We start from the raw sequence: 15,561 nt of genomic DNA, 5'->3' as shown, positions 1-15,561 counted from the left end.
ACCTTACATAAAAGTAAATATAAGATATTCCAATAGGATTCCATCATACTTCATGCAGATTTTCCTAACCTTGAGTGCTTGCTTAGAGTGTTCTTTTGGGTCAAAGTTCAAGATCGTACCCGTTATAATAGTGTTTATTATGAAGATTCCTTTCAAAAAGACTCATGCCGAGAGACACATTTGCTTCCGTGGGATTCTTGGAATTTCTGTGGAACATATTTTGTTGTATAAATTTGCTACATCACGCTTCAATAGCTGATATGATGAGGGCATAATGAAATCAAAATAATGATCAAACACAAGTGCATTGATTATAAAGATTATTTTTCTGAGGCAATAACATTTGTTTCTACGATTTCCCCAAAACCTGTGTTACATCTTAGACATATGGGTATAATTAACATTAACTGAATTAAAATTCCATATTCAGTTTTATTGTGAAAACATAGCTATTATGTGTATATCATAGTGAAGAAACAGAATATGTATCTGTATTTTACAGAACAGGTACTTCAATTAGAGATTTTTTTCTTTAATACAAAAATATTAGCCAAAAAGCAAGTTTGACCATCATATCTACGGTTCTGAAGTTAGTGTTTGAACGAGAGTTTACAATGAAATTAACCTTTTACCTTTTGTTTTACCTTTGACCTTGTGGTCAAGATCACAATGACCCAATAATGGTACATTTTACATCAGTTTTAGGCCCATAAGTATCCTCCAACTGTCAGCACCATTTCTTTTATGGTTCAGAAATGGTGGCACAAACAATTTTTGTTGAAATGTTAAGCACTCTCTTCATTAGATAAGGAGAGTCACAAATCGAATTCATACCAATTGCCACTTTCATATGTAGATACACAAATGTAACGACCATTGCATCTTCGATTTCCAAGGGTTACGATCACTTACAATCTCATAACCCATGGACTATATCATAGCAAGGAACTGGCCAATCACATGCCTGCAGAGACTTCATTTGAAGATTATGTAGAGAGCGACGCCCAAATTTGAAAATCATACAAAGTACAGTTATTCGATCGTTTGGTGTACATGAAAGGACCAAATTACCGGCTTATCAATTGTTGCACAGAGCCTTGATCTTTGATATGGCATATTCCAGAGATGTAGAGATCGTAAGTGAACGTGACCCCTGGAAATCGATGATGATATAATTGCTGATATAATTTGCTTCTTGCACAGATTATCATGAATCCTGATCCTGTTTATAGAAGACATAATATCCTTTTAAATTTCCAGCACATTATATTGTATCCAGGAATGTCCTTATATTGTTCTTTGAATCATGACCGTATAGATACCAACAAGTGTTTGGTCCTCTTAAACTGCTATTTGTCTCAGTAATAAGGTGCAAGTACCGCCCTTGGAGTAGCCCTTAATGCTATAGGATAGGGGGATACTGCTATAGGTCTTAACGGCTCGGACCTGAGGTTTCTGGAGGGAAGGCGTGAAGGAGGCGTGATCGAGCGTCGCGTGGGAGGGGGCGTGTCGCTGTTGTCATAGTAATTACTGTCGTCCTCTAGTTCTGGGATAAGAAGCAGACCAGCTATGATGGCGAGAATTCCGCCCATCACTGTCAGACCCATGGAGTAGCCAACGTAGAAAGGAGTCGTCACATAGGTCAGCCATATTATCATCCCTATCGTCACAAATAGACCTGGCGTGAAAATAGGACATGTTCATTAACATTTCATCCAAATATTGGTTAAAAATGAAATGCAAACGATATCATATCAAACTGAACAGAAGATAATCACAATTTCATTTGATGGTTGCAAAAAAGATACGAACCCTATCAACGAAGTAACATTTCATCCAAAGATTGAAGAATAAGAAATGCAAACCATATCATCTCAGATATGTAATAAAAAATATAATCACTATTCCACCCAAGATTGCAGAACGATGCAAATCCCATCATCACAGTCACAAAAATGAGTACATACGTAACTTTTCCTGCGATGTAAAGTTGATGAGCTTTTAATTATTTCCAATTTTACCAAGAAAGCCAAAACAGTTATTTAAAAACAAACATATCTTCCCGAGAAGTATTTAAAACCCATGATAAAGTAAATAAAGCCAAACCTACCTGCTGTGAAGCACATCATCATACAGACGAAGGCGAACGTCCATGTCCTGAGGTTCTCCCCGACCACATACAGGAAGACAGCGATTGGTGCTATCAGAAGGACTATCAGGGCGATCACCTCCATCGCCTGTGTCCCACGGTAACCATCTGAACAAAGAACAAAACTTTGAAAAAAGGGAATAAAACAATAATCTATTAAAAATTCACTCATAGCAATTTTAAAGACAAACATCAACCACAAACAGGTACGCTAGAGCGTCAGAACACTGTAAATCAACTGATTCTCGTACCCATTTTTTGCGGATTTTGCTTGCGATAAGGAATCATGAAAATAAATTGCAGCGAGACTGTTTTTATCGATAATAAAAATCCTAACAGAGCTAAATAAGGTATTAACAGCAGAAAACTGATGGTCATTGGGTACAAAACAGACCTGGGTGGATATCCCAACAAGGAAAACTACATTTTCTATAAAATAATCATGTCGACAAAATATAACAAGTTTCAGTTCGGACGAACTTTTATTTCTCCATCGGCAATTATCAGTTAGTTCTAACGCTAAAATGATACAGGTATACGGCAATAAATCGGGAGATAGGATATAAAGACCAATGGTAGCTAGGTAAAGCAATTCCATTGTGTTATATGATGATAAACGACTGTAACGAGAAACCTTTATAGATTACTTGAAGTCTAGGGAAGTCAGATATCGGTATCAATTCAATGGTCAAAATGGAATTAAATTGAATAATGTCTGGATATGTAGACCAGGCACATACCGGCAGTAGCCAAAATATAATATGGAATATCATAAATTGTAGTGGCATTTAAAACTAACACTAAAGTGTTATAACATCATAATCTCAAAACATGTATAGTATTAAAACTAATTCACAATACATAATAAAATAACACAACAAAAACATACTATACTTCAATAACAACGACCATAGAACACAACCCTGAGGAATTCAACGTTTTTGCAGAACCGGTTGGAATATCACACTTGCAGAACCGGTTGGAATATCACACTTGTAAAATCGAATTTTCCTAAAAATGAAAACATCGAGTCGATATACTAAATATCGATCTCCACGTAACCATATATTAATCAACGAAAAAATAGTAAATGATTTTACAAAGCAGTTTGAGACCATACACTGGATCTTTTCGATTGTTTTCCATTTTTGGTCATCGACGGAAACCTTTGAGCCATTGCTTCATTGTTTGTCAAAAAATTACATCGTCTCTGGCACAAACGGCAGTGCAATGTAAACGGCTTATGGATTTCCTACGGTGGCAGACATATCCAGGAAACTGTATATATTATCGTAATGATATGCTATGTTTTCATTAATACAAACAAATTGTAATATCATAAGATATTTTATGTATTTTACATGATTTTTCAAATTGTTGTTTGAATGCACTTTACATCAACTTTTACTACCATGAATATAAGACAGCTTGATTTACCAGACGCCTTTAAAGGTGTTAATGATGACGGAAGCAAATACACGTCTTGAGTTAGTAATTTGCATTAGTTGAAAAAATCAAATTAAAAAAAAAAAAACATTTAGTCACATTTAGTCACTTTTGATTCTCTTAGCGAAACACCGCAAAAATAAACACAACGCGAAATGAAAACTTATTGACAGTAATATCTAGAACCACACTACTTAATAAATCACCTGTTTTGTATGAGTCCGGTACTGACCGGTCAGCACAAGTTCCTGTCGACGTACATGCCTCGGCCTTCCATAGACCTACCCGGATTTTAGCTCCGGACGAGAAAGAGTAGACCATCCAAGATGTTGTCGCAAATCCAGCAATAAAGAATATCATAGAAAGAACTATAGCCAATAGGGCCAGTCTCGCCCAGAGTGAGGATGTTCCACACATTGGTATGTCCTTTCTGAGTTTTACCAATCAGAAGTGATAACAAAATTATTCCGATTTTTTTTTCGTCTTGATTATTGGCACTAAATCATTTTAAAGTTGTCCACATGTTTCTCTAAATGAAACGCACATTTACAGTAACTAACGTTATATATCTTATCTAAAAAGCATTTTCACTTTAAACAGGACGAGAAACATCCTTTTACATATACACATATATCTAACTGAAAACGAGTCTATATCAGTCTTTCTATGATCGAAGTTCTTTATGCGAAATGATGAACTGAAGTAGATATGTACATAAATTTTTATACAAAACATTCAGAACGTCAGAACATGACGGGGCGAAAGGAATTCTAATAAAATCATCGCGCCTAACTGCACCTTAAAGGTGTTTGATTTGAGCCATGTACGCGGTCCGCATGGGTAGGGATCCTGTTGTTGACATATCTCTTACAAAAGTCTGGAAATAAATACAGTCTTACATAAATACATACTGAGGTTTGCATCTTGTTTATCTAGTGTTGGTAGAATATAAAATCGACGTACACACAGTCAGGCGTGCATATTCATCGCATATTTATATTAGATAGACCACTTCGACATTGCTTTTAAATGTCACAACGGTAAACTAAAGAAAGCTGAGGGTTTTAAACCGCTTAACGTTCACAGTTATTTGTATTCAATGGTGTATTCAGCACACAAAATTACGGATAATCAGACCATGAATATATTGCGTTTTCATTTGAACGATTTGAACCTTCAGGTCGTGGACCTTTACAACACACAAATTAAATCGTCATGGCTAATTATTTGTCAGGTCATTAACAATTGAATTGACTTTATTTCCCTTGATGCTGCATATGTCGATTACTGAATTAGTTCCAAAATATTACCACTAAATGTCATCTACCTTCCCTGTAAAAACTATCGTAAAGGCGACTAAATTGGTATATTAATTCTTTATTTCGTCACCTTTGAAACCGCCTCACTTTTGGCCTTTGATCCTAGGTTCTGTCACCAGGCCGACACACAATATTATTATAGTATTTAAAAGTGGAAGTTTCTGCTCCTGCTTACCGCTCAGCAGAAAGGGAGTCAGTGCTCGTTCGGTGTCTTTAGTGGTATCCTTCAGTGAGATAGCACTATAAAAAGAAGCAAACTCTCCACTATTAAAATGAGACCTAAGACGGATATACCATAGCCACCAATACATACAGACATTCACACACCGACACACATGGGAGACCGTCCTTTACATGAATTTGGTTGTTAATAGGTCGTTAAACCCACAAACCTAAACCAAAACAATCCAAGCGTCTGTCCCTTGGTATAATATACTGTACAGGAGTTTTTGGCTCTTGTTTAGTGTTCATCATAAAAGAAATGGGGACGAAATGTTCGTTTGTTGCAAGCATAATGTAACCGGGTGAGGGGAAGGGTTGCTTTTCGGTGTTAGTTGGTTGATGAGGCTTAACGTCCTATTCTATGAACAGCTCCGTTCATTCAAGGACGGTCTCCCGTGTGGACAATGCATTGTATGTGTACATGTCTGTATGTTTTAGGTGGTTGCGGATGTGTGTCCTTGCAGTAGTGGAACTTTTGTCCTTTGTATAGTGCTACAAATGTATTAACTATTTCACTGGCAAGCCACCAAAGACACTGAACAGCACTCGCCATCCGATGACATTGTACTGCAAATGGACAACCCAGAATTAAAATTGAACGTAAAAGGCGGCTAATTTTGGGATGTTATCTTTCCTCTTTTCCTACCTTTCTACTAGTCTGGGCCTTGAATTGAGCGTTCGCCTGTGTGAGAAAGACTTTGTGTTCTGTTCCCGGGTCGAGACGTTTGGTTTGGTTTATTATGTTAACGTCAAACCAGGGCCTACCAAATATGGCATGTGTTGTGTGATGTGTATAAGTTGCAGCATAAAGGATGTTTAGTTTGCACGATGTCAGTATAATGAGACATGGAGGGTGTGCTGTGGTAGAATGCTTCATGCAGTCATATGACACTAAACGGCGAGAGTTTCCACTAGTACAAGGAGATATTATGCGAGCATACCCCAGTCCCGCACCTGAACCTAGTCTTCATTAGGGCGTTAGTATTGTACCTGCTGCCCCCATTGCATGATCGTAAAAGGCGACTAAATTTAGGATCTTATCTTTTCTCTTCTTCCTAACATACTTTCTTTTTCCAAACGTCTCCCTCGACACCACCTCACTTTTGGTCTTCTATTGAACGTTTGCCCCAGTGATTCAGGCTCTGGGTTCTGTCCACTGGCTGATACACACCGAAGTCTTAATTTGTACATTATATCTAGTTTCTGCTCTTGCTAAGCGCTCAGCATACAGAAAGTGGGACGACGGTTCGCCAGTTGTCAGTTCAATGTGATAGGGTAGGGTATTGCTTGGTGTCTTCGGGGGCATGCTTCAGTGATATAGCACTATAAAAAGGGCAAGACATAACACGAATATACCGCAGCCTCCCAAACCACACATCACACATTCATACATGAAACACACCGCATACATGGGAGTCCGTCCTTACAAGGCCCTCGCTATTAATAAGACGTTGATTTAATCAATCAAAACAAAAAATACTAATTTTATATTGTGTGTCAGACATATTAAGATATCTCTACTTTATAGACAAAAGGATGTCTTAAATTGAGGACAGATTCCAGACTATTCCTAATGGGCACCAAATGAAGAACTGAAGAACGAGGTGTTGGCCCTGCAGGTAGCACGTTAGCATTGTACCTGCTGCCCCTATTGCATGATCGTAAAGGGCGACTAAATCTAGGATATTATCTTTCTCTTCTTCCTAACTGACTTTATGTTTCCTAATGCTTCCCTTGGAACCGCCTCACTTTTGGTTGAGAGTTCGCCCCTGTAAGGAAGGCTCTGGGTTCTGCCCCCTGCCCACACCAAAGTCTATAATAGTGGTAGTTTCTGCCCCTGCTTAGCGCTCAGCAAACAGGGAGCGGGACGACTGGTCCGTCCGTTGCCAGTATAATGCGACCGGTAGGGGTGCGTTGCTTGGTGTCTTTGGTGGCATGCTTCAGTGATATAGCACTATAAAAAAGGGTAACAGTTACACTATACAAGAACATACCACAGTCTCCCAAAACACGCACCTCACACTCGCTACACACTGCATACATAGGAGACCGTCCTTACATGACCCTGGCTGTTAATAGGACGTTAAAATAATCAGACACACGTACAAAAGTCAATACAGACAAAGTATACGGTATTAGAAAGATCGTCTTTTGCGACTAGAAAAGTGGCCTTTTCTGATCATCAAAATACATGTAGAACGGTTTTGTCGACAACAATTATAATCATGGAGTGGTATGCAGTGAATATCGCTAGTTGAACTTAAAAAATATCTTGCACACTCTAATAGTGTGTAATATTCCTCAATTCGTCCTGTTCTTAATTGATTTCAAATAAGATCAAACAAATTTCTGGTATCTATGCTAATGGAAACTTATAACAAGTTATAAGGCCAATAATACAGTCCTTACTACAGAGGAAATACCAATCATGAGTATAATGAGTAATAATGTTTGTGGATTCATGTACCAAGCGTGAATAAAGAGAGATGACCGTGTAAACATGTGTACAAATAGTTCACCTAGTAAAATTTAGAAAATAAGGCCTCACAAAAACTGACTATGCTATCAAAGGCATTAGGCGGGGAGGTAAATGGCGAACATTTATCGGTGGATAAGTTTTGATTACTTGTTTTTAAAAACTTCCATGCGTCGCAACTTTCATCCATAAATATGTACAACCAATATAGCCTTTATATTTAGATTAATACCTTCAAGAGACAAGTATCATTGCAATTTCCGCTCGCTTTAAATATCAACGATATTATAAACGAAGGGCACACATCTGGGGGCCCCTCGGATTGCCGTCATAGCGTTTATTTCTCCGTAGAGTATATTTTCAGAGCAAGTCGAGCTTAAAATAAAAAGTTTCTCCAACCTGAAGTGAGGGCTGACCCTTGACCTCTGTCAGATCTGGCCGGGGCTTAGTTCCGGGTAATTAACAGTAACATCTGTATCTGTGTTACCGTGTTTTACGAGACCTACTTAACAACTTGTAAATTTATTTATTTCCACTCTGATCACCATGGCTGGCCCTCTTTGTGTCTTCGCTCTGCTCCTTGTGACGTTACCGTGTGTTATTGGATATAGCTATTGTAACTTCGATAGACTCATCCCCAGAGATTTTGACGTCGGCCGCGTAAGTGTTTCTATATTCGAAAATAAGTTTTAATGAAACAATGAAAGCAGTTAAAATCTGTATTTCATCTTTTTGCAATAATCTGCAGTGAATGTAATCTCATTTGTGTCTTTTTTAGGCGAGTTAGAATCTTAATTTAACCTTTATCATACAACATAACGAAAAATTTAAAGAGGAATCAATAAAGATGCTTAAGTTACTAGATCTACATCAATAAGCAAGAAATGAACTATTGTTAGTGCGAAAAGAGACAAATTATCACCACTAAGATGTCAGTTGATGCAAGCTGTATCAAAGTATCGAAGCTAGTAAACTAGAAAATAAATTGATAAAGTTAAATGTGATTTAACTGGGCGGAATTTTTGACGTGCTATTTTTCTTCAGTAATTTACTGAAAACCTTAAGGTTTGATGAATTAAGCTGTGAAAATCATTCTCTTGGACAGACAAACATGTATGACGCCTTATACGTTCAAATACAATATGGTTTGCCAAAACAGAAATCACAATTATAGTTAAAAATGCAAATAAGAAAATATACGATATAAGGAATGTTCTGAGGCCAAATTCCAATCTTTCCTTTGACAGTTCTTTGGACCCTGGTATGAGATCGAACGTACAGAGATGAAGTTCGGCTATTATACCTTCATCTCGCAAACATGGGCCTTCACAGAATCCTACCAGAATATACATAACATGGTGTATCACTACGCTGGCAGACCGTAAGTATCTCAATTCTAACTATTATTTCTTTGTTGCTTTATTTAATTCCATAAACCAACTTTCATGTCTCGATGACTTTGAGTTTATAGACGTAACGACCCTTTTTATGACGATTAATAGTGAAATCATCGCGATCCCCGGGTTAAAGCTCTATTGTAGGGATAAGTTGATTGACATTTTTTTCTTTTAAGATAGCAAAAAATGATTTGTATTTTTTGCAAAAAAAAGAAACATGATAGTTTTTGAATCATTTTAACTGCAATTGTGAATTAAGTCATATCATCTGATGTTAATCGCACTTGTTTGCCTAGCTTATTCAAACATGCCAAATATGGCTTTTATTGTTTGTTTTAATTGTTAAGTTAACTTTATTGGATTTATAAATGTTTCTTGCGAGCCATGATTACACGTGTATTGTCTTTAATACGAGAATGTCGATTTCTTGTTATGGTTGAATTGTGTAATGAACCGGAACATTGAATGGTTTCTCACCCTTAATCCACAACAGATGTACAATAAAGTTCATAGTATAGGCACTTCTTAAATGGATGGTGGGGGGGATGCAATTACTTGTCATGCGTGATTGAAAATAAAATATTTCGGTTTAACATGCATGTTTGACATTTTAAATGTTGTTATCACATTGAACCACGTTAATACTGGAGGTGGTGTGTGAGAAAACACCAGGATACCAGTCCTGTTTTATCATTGGGATTATCTATGCGTTACAGTTCCGATAATCTGTTTCCATACTGTAGGAATTGTCTGATAGCTGATACAGCAATACGATGATAAGATAACTTCATTAGCAGTTAACACATGCTACTGATCGACAAAAAAGCTATAATCCATCCGAAAAACTTAAAGATGCTCCACCGCCGACAGAGAATAAACAATATTCATCATTTTGACAATAATTGATAGTTTATTTGTGTATATACAATGTATATGTCTAGTTAAGACATAATAGATATAAAATGATTGTTCTGCTTTTGTCGCCCGCGCAAACAGTACTTCATTCCAAATAGGGCATAGCGTCATGGATTTTTTCGGGGTGCAATTAATTGTTATAAATATACTTTTTTTATTGAAGTAAAATAAGAAGCTCAAAATGTCAATAATGCTAAGATGGTAAAAGTGTAATTTAAAAGTAATTAACTTTTGTTACTGAAGAAAGTTACTCTTTTATCTGCTCCAGATAAAACTTCAATTCGTTGGCAGTGTATCATCTTTAACTCAACATTTTAATCGATAAACATTTCGATACAAGTCTACGTTTACCTGATTTGCATTGGTTCACTTGGCTAATTATCCAGAGAGGTAAAATTATTTGTGTGATAGTGAATCCCAAAATAATTTAAAGAAGTATGATTATTATCACTATTCAGTATGCTTTCAGTATAGAATAATATTTACTCTATATTATTCAGTATCTTTTCAGTATAGGGTATGTTTTACACTAATATGGATTTTTCGGTAAGGAAAATTATACACTATTAGTAAGTTTTCATTATAGAATATGTTTGACACTATATGTTTTCAGTATTGGATACAACTGTATGCGAGGATCCCACGAGCTCATACATTATATTGGTGCCCCAGGCCGATTCATTATGGAGGGTACAAATAGTAAGTGCATTGTACTGCGGGATACAGATAGTAAGTACATTGTACTGCGGGATACCAATAGTAAGTACATTGTACTGCGGGATACCAATAGTAAGTACATTGTACTGCGGGATACCAATAGTAAGTACATTGTACTGCGGGATACAAATAGTAAGTACATTGTACTGCGGGATACCAATAGTAAGTACATTGTACTGCGGGATACAAATAGTAAGTACATTGTACTGCGGGATACCAATAGTAAGTACATTGTACTGCGGGATACAAATAGTGAAGTACATTGTACTGCGGGATACAAATAGTAAGTACAATACAAATAGTACTGCGGATACAATATAGTACATTGTACTGCGGGATACCAATAGTAAGTACATTGTACTGCGGGATACAAATAGTAAGTACATTGTACTGCGGGATACAAATAGTGAGTACATTGTACTGCGGGATACAAATAGTAAGTACATTGTACTGCGGGATACAAATAGTAAGTACATTGTACTGCGGGATACCAATAGTAAGTACATTGTACTGCGGGATACCAATAGTAAGTACATTGTACTGCGGGATACCAATAGTAAGTACATTGTACTGCGGGATACCAATAGTAAGTACATTGTACTGCGGGATACAAATAGTAAGTACATTGTACTGCGGGATACCAATAGTAAGTACATTGTACTGCGGGATACAAATAGTAAGTACATTGTACTGCGGGATACAAATAGTAAGTACATTGTACTGCGGGATACAAATAGTAAGTACATTGTACTGCGGGATACAAATAGTAAGTACATTGTACTGCGGGATACCAATAGTAAGTACATTGTACTGCGGGATACAAATAGTAAGTACATTGTACTGCGGGATACAAATAGTAAGTACATTGTACTGCGGGATACAAATAGTGAGTACATTGTACTGCGGGATACAAATAGTAAGTACATTGTACTGCGGGATACTAATAGTAAGTACATTGTACTGCGGGATACTAATAGTAAGTACATTGTACTGCGGGATACAAATAGTGAGTACATTGTACTGCGGGATACAAATAGTAAGGACATTGTACTGCGGGATACCAATAGTAAGTACATTGTACTGCGGGATACAAATAGTAAGTACATTGTACTGCGGGATACAAATAGTAAGTACATTGTACTGCGGGATACCAATAGTAAGTACATTGTACTGCGGGATACCAATAGTAAGTTCATTGTACTGCGGGATACAAATAGTAAGTGCATTGTACTGCGGGATACAAATAGTAAGTGTAACATTGTACTGCGGGATACAAATAGTAAGTACATTGTACTGCGGGATACAAATAGTGAGTACATTGTACTGCGGGATACCAATAGTAAGTACATTGTACTGCGGGATACCAATAGTAAGTATATTGTACTGCGGGATACCAATAGTAAGTACATTGTACTGCGGGATACCAATAGTAAGTATATTGTACTGTGGGATACCAATAGTAAGTATATTGTACTGCAGGATACCAATAGTAAGTACATTGTACTGCGGGATACAAATAGTTGTACTGCGGGATACCAATAGTAAGTACATTGTACTGCGGGATACCAATAGTAAGTACATTGTACTGCGGGATACCAATAGTAAGTACATTGTACTGCGGGATACCAATAGTAAGTATACTGGTTCACTGGTTTTATCATTTGTTTTTGTAGTTTATCTTCTTTGCTTAAATATATATATATATATGCATACTGATTGTGGAATATTTGTTTCGACCACAAAATAGAACTTTAAATACGCCATTCCGTCATACTGGTATGATTTCTTTGCAATTACATTATGTATGCTGTAGCCTGGCCAATTTTGTCTTTCGATCTGGCTCTTGTTTACATCGAAGAACACCATTTTGTCAAAGCAATAATCTGTTCATAATTATCATAATTTCAAAATTTGCATTCAAGGAACCTTAATACAGAACTTTTTACCGAGTATTTCGAATGTCCAGTAAAACCAAATGACATTTCTCTAGATTCCAAGCCATGTTGGCATGGATGGCAATGCAAAAGCTGATAAAAACAATTTTTAAACTACATCGATATAAATTTAATTCAGTCAGCCATCAAGAATCATTGACAACAAAGGTGGTCTATCGAAAATTTTAAAATACAACCTAAATTTAAACCTGGCCCTGAAGGTATGGCGTAAACATTGAACCTGTCACCCCTATTGCATGATCGTAAAGGCGACTAAATTTAAGATATGATCTTTTCTTTCTTCCTACCTTACTTTCTTTTTTCTAACGTCTCCCTTGACACCACCTCAATTTTGCCATTATGTTCAGCGCTCGCCACTGTAAAGAAGGTTTTTGGTTTGTCCCCTTGACGAGACACACCAATGTCCATAAAAATGGTAGTTTCTGCTCCTGATTAGTGCTCAGCATACAGGGAGTTGGACGACTGGTTCGCCCGTTGTCAGTATAATGTGATCGGGTGGGGTATGTTGCTTGATGTCTTCGGCTACATGCTACAGTGATGTAGCAATATAAAAAGGGCAATAGTTCAGTTATACAAGAAGACACAACACGAATATACCGCAGTCTTCCAAAATTGAGAAGCCGTCCTTACATGACTCTGTCTGTTATTTAAACCTCATCTATCAAGTCGCAGCGATCGCACCTTTTCATCAAAATCGTGATTTCAACGATATCTTAACTGAAATATTATATTACAAATCGCAGCCTTTTGTATGCCCACGAGAATATTGATTTTTTTAGAACGCGATTGCTTACTTTTTACCTTAAAAGTTTAGCCCTAGATAACCCTGGCTGTCGATGGGCTCTTAAACTTCAACAAACAAACAAACAGGTCAATTATGTATTTTTCTCGTTCTGATTTTACATAATCAGTTACATATATAATATTTTGATTTTGAAAATTATTTTAGTGCAATGGATAACACCAGAAGTTTTAACAGAAGATTCCGTTATGTGAATGTAATGCCCGTATTTATCTTTTCTGTGTTTCAGACGTTTTCCAGGTAGTTGATACAGACTATGACACATACGCTCTCGTCTACATCTGCTATGGACAGCGACTGAAGCACGGGCACTGCCATAAAAGTAACATGCACGTGTCCTTGTTGTCACGGCACCCATCGGCAGACTTCGCGGAGCGTGACATCATCCAGCACATCAGCAACCGATGTATCACGAGAAAGGATATCATCCGGGCACCAGAAATCGGTAGGAAGCCTTAAATATGATTACTTATATGTACTATACTGGCGATAAAAAAATGCTTTTGCATATAATTATATTTCGCGACCAATCAGATACCGCGAAAATCAACCGACGCGAAAATGTTCTTAGCACAGTAGTTTTCCTGAACTTAAACACCTACACTTAAACAGCCTATTTCATAAGGGAAAACATTAATGAATTACACTTGATGTTAACCAATCACAGAATCATATGACTCCAAATCGCGAAATTAAATGGTCGTTAAAACCCCGTTCATTGTGAAGATGCAAAATCACGCGTTGACGCTTACCTAAAATCAGAACTCCAATCTAACCAATGTAACGCACACAATATTTCAACTTGCAGAAGATGTATCAACTTGAAGCTAGAGCGTTTAACTTCTTCGCGCAACGCACGCAAGTCACCGCATACAGGACATACTGTCATTAAATGATATATTTAATCAAACAAAACCTAATTAACTTCTTCACCGATTCTTGACATTTTAATGCCTACTTTTCTTGTGATTTTGTGGATTTTACTAGAGGCAATCAACAAACGTTGTGATCGGGCGGTGTAGTGATTAAGCCATACCCGTTTCACATAGCCGGACAGGGTTCGATCCACCACACCTGCCCGATCACATGGATTTTCTCCTCCAACTCTATGACCCCCTCGCGTTTTTACATCCCGACCATCGACAGTGATTTGTTATATAACTTGTAAAATGCAATCCATGTTAAACAATAAAGTTAAGAAATATTATTAATATATAATTACTGTATAAAAAAATGATTTTTTTTCTTTAAATGTGTGTTTTTATTATCAATTAAAGTCAAACTGACCAACTGACCAGTTGATGTTACATGTACATTTATACGAGTACTGTTTGCTAGTATATGGTTTACATTTCTCAAATACTGACTGTGCAATAAAAAAGCAAGAACTTTTCTTACCTTGATATATTTGATTTACAGCAAGCTGTCGCCTTTGAAGTTATGATGAATTCACGGATCGAAGAGAAGACAAGTTTGTGTGATTGGCATAAAAATCATCTCAGGAGGATCAACTCATCATTATCATATAATACATTACTTCAACTAAAGCTAATGCTTAATTTTACTGTCACAAAATTAATGTTTGTATGCTTTAATCTGTATATTCATTCTAAACTCATTAAACGGCAAAATGATTGTCAAGTGTTGAATTTTCATTCATTACAGAAAAGGTTAAAGGTAATATCATGGGTATAAGTAACTTGTTGTATGTTTTTCCTGGGTACCCTTCGGCTCACTAACACACCGATTATACACAATAGAAGATCACACAATTGTAATACATTGTTTATTTTCCATTTCGCTAGTGAGAGGATAGCGACCTCGTACTGTCAATTGATCTTATGTTACAAATTAAAAACAATTTTGGCAAGAAATCGAAAACCCATTTGAGTAGACAGTGGATATAAATTGTTGTCGCATGTTATGTTTTCATGTAAATCCTGCGGCTTCTATTATTCGTGAACATGGCAGACGAGTAGAAACCTTAGGAAGAAGGGCCGATGTCCTTTTAAACCTTTGTAAGTATATGAATAGAGCACAGAATTCGTTTAATGTTAGCACCTCGATATTAACTATAACACATTCGATACGGGTAACTCAGTGTGAACTATAGAGGTCGTATAATAGAAAGTACTGAATAGCAATTCATGCAAGTTCCTTACT

At 36.8% G+C, this 15,561-nt stretch overlaps 2 protein-coding genes across 2 annotated transcripts; one reads left to right on the top strand and one right to left on the bottom strand.

Annotated features, from left to right (window-relative positions):
* Positions 1-354: 354 nt before the first annotated feature.
* LOC138333288 (uncharacterized) lies at positions 355-4,268 on the bottom strand. Its single transcript, XM_069281571.1, has 3 exons — positions 3,802-4,268; positions 2,111-2,257; positions 355-1,678 (listed from the first exon to the last, which is right to left on the bottom strand). Exons 1-3 carry the CDS (start codon positions 4,010-4,012, stop codon positions 1,359-1,361), a joined length of 678 nt encoding a protein of 225 aa, XP_069137672.1. The 5' UTR covers positions 4,013-4,268; the 3' UTR covers positions 355-1,358.
* Positions 4,269-8,007: 3,739 nt separating this feature from the next.
* On the top strand, positions 8,008-15,033 carry LOC138332752 (uncharacterized). The gene is made up of 5 exons (XM_069280722.1): positions 8,008-8,272; positions 8,860-8,993; positions 10,538-10,623; positions 13,628-13,843; positions 14,818-15,033. The coding sequence occupies exons 1-5, from the start codon at positions 8,159-8,161 to the stop codon at positions 14,832-14,834; spliced, it is 567 nt and encodes a 188-aa protein (XP_069136823.1). The 5' UTR covers positions 8,008-8,158; the 3' UTR covers positions 14,835-15,033.
* The last annotated feature ends 528 nt before the right edge of the window (positions 15,034-15,561 follow it).

This window comes from Argopecten irradians, chromosome 10 (assembly GCF_041381155.1).
Source record: "Argopecten irradians isolate NY chromosome 10, Ai_NY, whole genome shotgun sequence".
Lineage (NCBI taxonomy): Eukaryota > Metazoa > Mollusca > Bivalvia > Pectinida > Pectinidae > Argopecten > Argopecten irradians.
This window is presented reverse-complemented; position numbering and strand designations above follow the sequence as displayed.